Consider the following 2,822-nt stretch of genomic DNA (forward strand, 5'->3'; position numbering starts at 1 on the left):
AGGGAGTGGAGCCTGGACGACAGCAGCCGCCTCCGCCGGGGAATGCAGAACAAATCTTTTCCAGATGGGACAAGGGCCACGTTCCTCTCTTCACAGGGTGGTCGGCTCTCCACTGCCGCCTCCTCCTCACCCCTGCTCCAAGCATCTCTGCACTCTGGGCCAGGATGGGCTCCATTTCCAGGAAAGCAGCTGGAAATCCCCCCTCTCCAGCACCCCTCCCCACACCCTGTGGTCTTGCAGTCATGCCAGCTGGGATGTGACTTTTGTCCTTCTGGGGCTGGCGCTGAAGTGCTTTGGAGACCTCCGGCTGGCTGGTCCTCACCTGGGCGAGCCGGGGAAGGGTTTTCCTCTGCGTGTTCTCCCGTCCTTCTGCCCCCCCCCGCCCCGCTCCCCAGCTCCGGGCTGGAGCTGCTCTCCGGAAGGATGTGGCTCGCCAGCGACTTCTCTTCTGAAACGCACCCGACTTCACCTCCCGCCAGACCGGCGGGGGAAGGGGATGCCCGGCTTGGCCCCCCAGCCGGGGCCGGCCCGGGCACGGCGAGAGGGGTGTCTCTCCGGGCAGACTGCAGCCTCCCCAGCTCTGTCTGCAGAGAGAAGGTACATAAGAAGCGCTTTTTGTTTCAAGGTCCCCAGAAATGGTAGCCTGGCCACCGAGGGTGTGGGACTGGTTCTGGATGGAGCCGGGCGGTCGAGAAAGGAGAAAATGGGCATGGTTGAATGAAGCCTGATAAGGCTGAGAAGAGGGCCCATAGGCTTAATTTTGGCCCTCAGTCGTGTCTGTGGGTGGAGCTGGGCGTGGAGGCACCCCAGGGCAGTGTGACTGAGCTGTACCCCAGGGCCTGCAGCGGCTTGCACCAGCCGACCTGACCAAACACTGAGTCTCCTGGGCCAGGGGCAGATGCCGGCAAGCCGCCTTCTTCCTCCTTCTCCTCCTCCTCTGGTTCAAGTGGCCACAGCAATCCCAGGAGTGGATCTGTGTGTCCACACAGCATTGCAAAGGGCCCATACAGGGCAACGTCCACGCCTGCTGTATACCCAATTGCCCAAATCTGTGCAATACCACTGGGAATAGGAGAGGTATGGGAGAGATGGAACTGGACACCATGGTTCTGTCCCAAACTCACATGAATCCCCCTCCAAGACTAAGGTGCTTTTCATTTTCTGTAGCAACCCCATTTCACTCTCATTTCATCACTCTCAGACATGTGAAACCTCAGACCTCAGTGGCCAGGATAGACAGTGCAAGCTCTGTGCAAAAGATTCCCAATGCAACATCAAACTTGTAAGACATGGGAGTTCACCTGATTCATCCCAGCCTCAGGGTCAGCCCACAGGCTAGCCCAGAGTAGTGACGTGCTCCAGGGCTCTGGACACAACACAAAGGAGCCCTACATTGCTCCTGCCCCTGCAACATGTTTCCAAAAGGGAGATGCCCTCAGCATCCCACCTCTGTGTGGAACCCTTTCTTCTCCCTCAGACAAGTGAAAAAAGCAAAGTAGAGGGAGTATGAAACAATTCTGAGGTACGAACTGGGCCCCCTGCCCTCAAGGATTCCTGCTGCACTCAAAATTAACATCTTCATTTGTTTCTCCTCCAGGGCCAATGGCAGATGCATCTGGTCCCCACAGGGCTCCTGCACCAGCTTCAGCAAGGTGTTTTGAGGAAAGGGAGGCTTTAGCAAGACCCTTTCCCTGTTGCTGCTACGTTTCTTTCAAGATCAAGCACAACCACCATCTGGGAATTGAGTCTGTATCACACAGATACATAGCCTTTTTGTTGCAAAATATACACAGCTATTGAGCAAACACCAGGCACACACGTGCGGACACAGGGCCTGCTGCAAACACCATCTCCTCTCGCGTGGCATCTGTCCCAACAGGCACCGGTTGACACCCCAAGCATATGAATTTGCTGCTGACTCACCCTCCCTTCGAGGGCTTCCAGTTGCTGCATTCCTTTCCTCTCTCTTGCAAGCCCAGTGCTGCACAGCTCCCCCCCAGAGCGTGCATGCTGTCCAGGACCACTAGCAGAAGGGCACAGCTCTGGTCTCCAGCCCTTACCTCCAGCCACAGGCATCCAGTTGAGTGATCAGAAGCAAGTACAAGCAAGGCTGCCTGCAGGGAACCAGTTCTGACTCAAGCCATGTCAATTTTTGCCTGCTGGTTACTCTCTTGCGAACAACCCAGGTGTATCTCTCTCTCTCTCTCTCTCTAGGGAAAAGATTTCCTGAGCAGGTTATTATGTGGTGATAGAAGATAAGATCTTCACTGTCATGATAGAAGCCCCAAAACAAGGGTCAGTTTCTCTCATTCACCCAGAGAGACGAACTCAATGCTGATGTCAAGGAAACCTCTCCCTTCACCCACCCTGACCCTATGGGCAATGGCTGCAGCGCTTTGTGACTCAGAGTGTGCAGACATCAGACAAAGCAGATCCCACATCAAGCATCATCAGTTGCTGTCCTTCATGGAGGGTCTCTAAGGTCACCAGGATCAAGCAGACCACCCCTGAGGGCTCTGGGCTGGACGGCAGATCCCAACAGATCAGATGGCTCCTGAGAGGAAGGGTATATTCCATCCCTGGTTTTTGGCCAGGGTTTGGAGGTGCAGAGATGAAGAGCTCACATGTCAAGAGGGAAGATGCGGTTATACAAAACATCCCAATTCATCTCAGATGTGTGGTCACACCCAGGTATTACATTTCCAAGATAGCCTTATCAGTAGCAACTACTTTTGTGCTGTCACACTTGAGTTCACACTAGGAATGACATTGAGGTGTTTGGATGTTTTTTTTTGTGTTGGGGTGTTGGTTGGATTTGTTGC

At 54.6% G+C, this 2,822-nt stretch overlaps 1 protein-coding gene across 1 annotated transcript in view; it reads right to left on the reverse strand.

Moving 5' to 3' along the window:
* Positions 1 to 2,076, reverse strand: part of CARD10 (caspase recruitment domain family member 10) — an 18,791-nt gene extending 16,715 nt beyond the window's left edge. Inside the window, exons 1-2 of the mRNA XM_026862905.1 lie at positions 2,061 to 2,076; positions 832 to 973 (exon numbers count right to left, since the gene is read on the reverse strand). Coding sequence (XP_026718706.1) covers positions 832 to 973; positions 2,061 to 2,076 — 158 coding nt within the window. The remainder of the gene's footprint in view (positions 1 to 831; positions 974 to 2,060) is intronic.
* Positions 2,077 to 2,822: the final 746 nt, after the last annotated feature.

This window comes from Athene cunicularia (assembly GCF_003259725.1).
Source record: "Athene cunicularia isolate RWA chromosome 1 unlocalized genomic scaffold, athCun1 chr1_part2, whole genome shotgun sequence".
Classification (NCBI taxonomy): domain Eukaryota; kingdom Metazoa; phylum Chordata; class Aves; order Strigiformes; family Strigidae; genus Athene; species Athene cunicularia.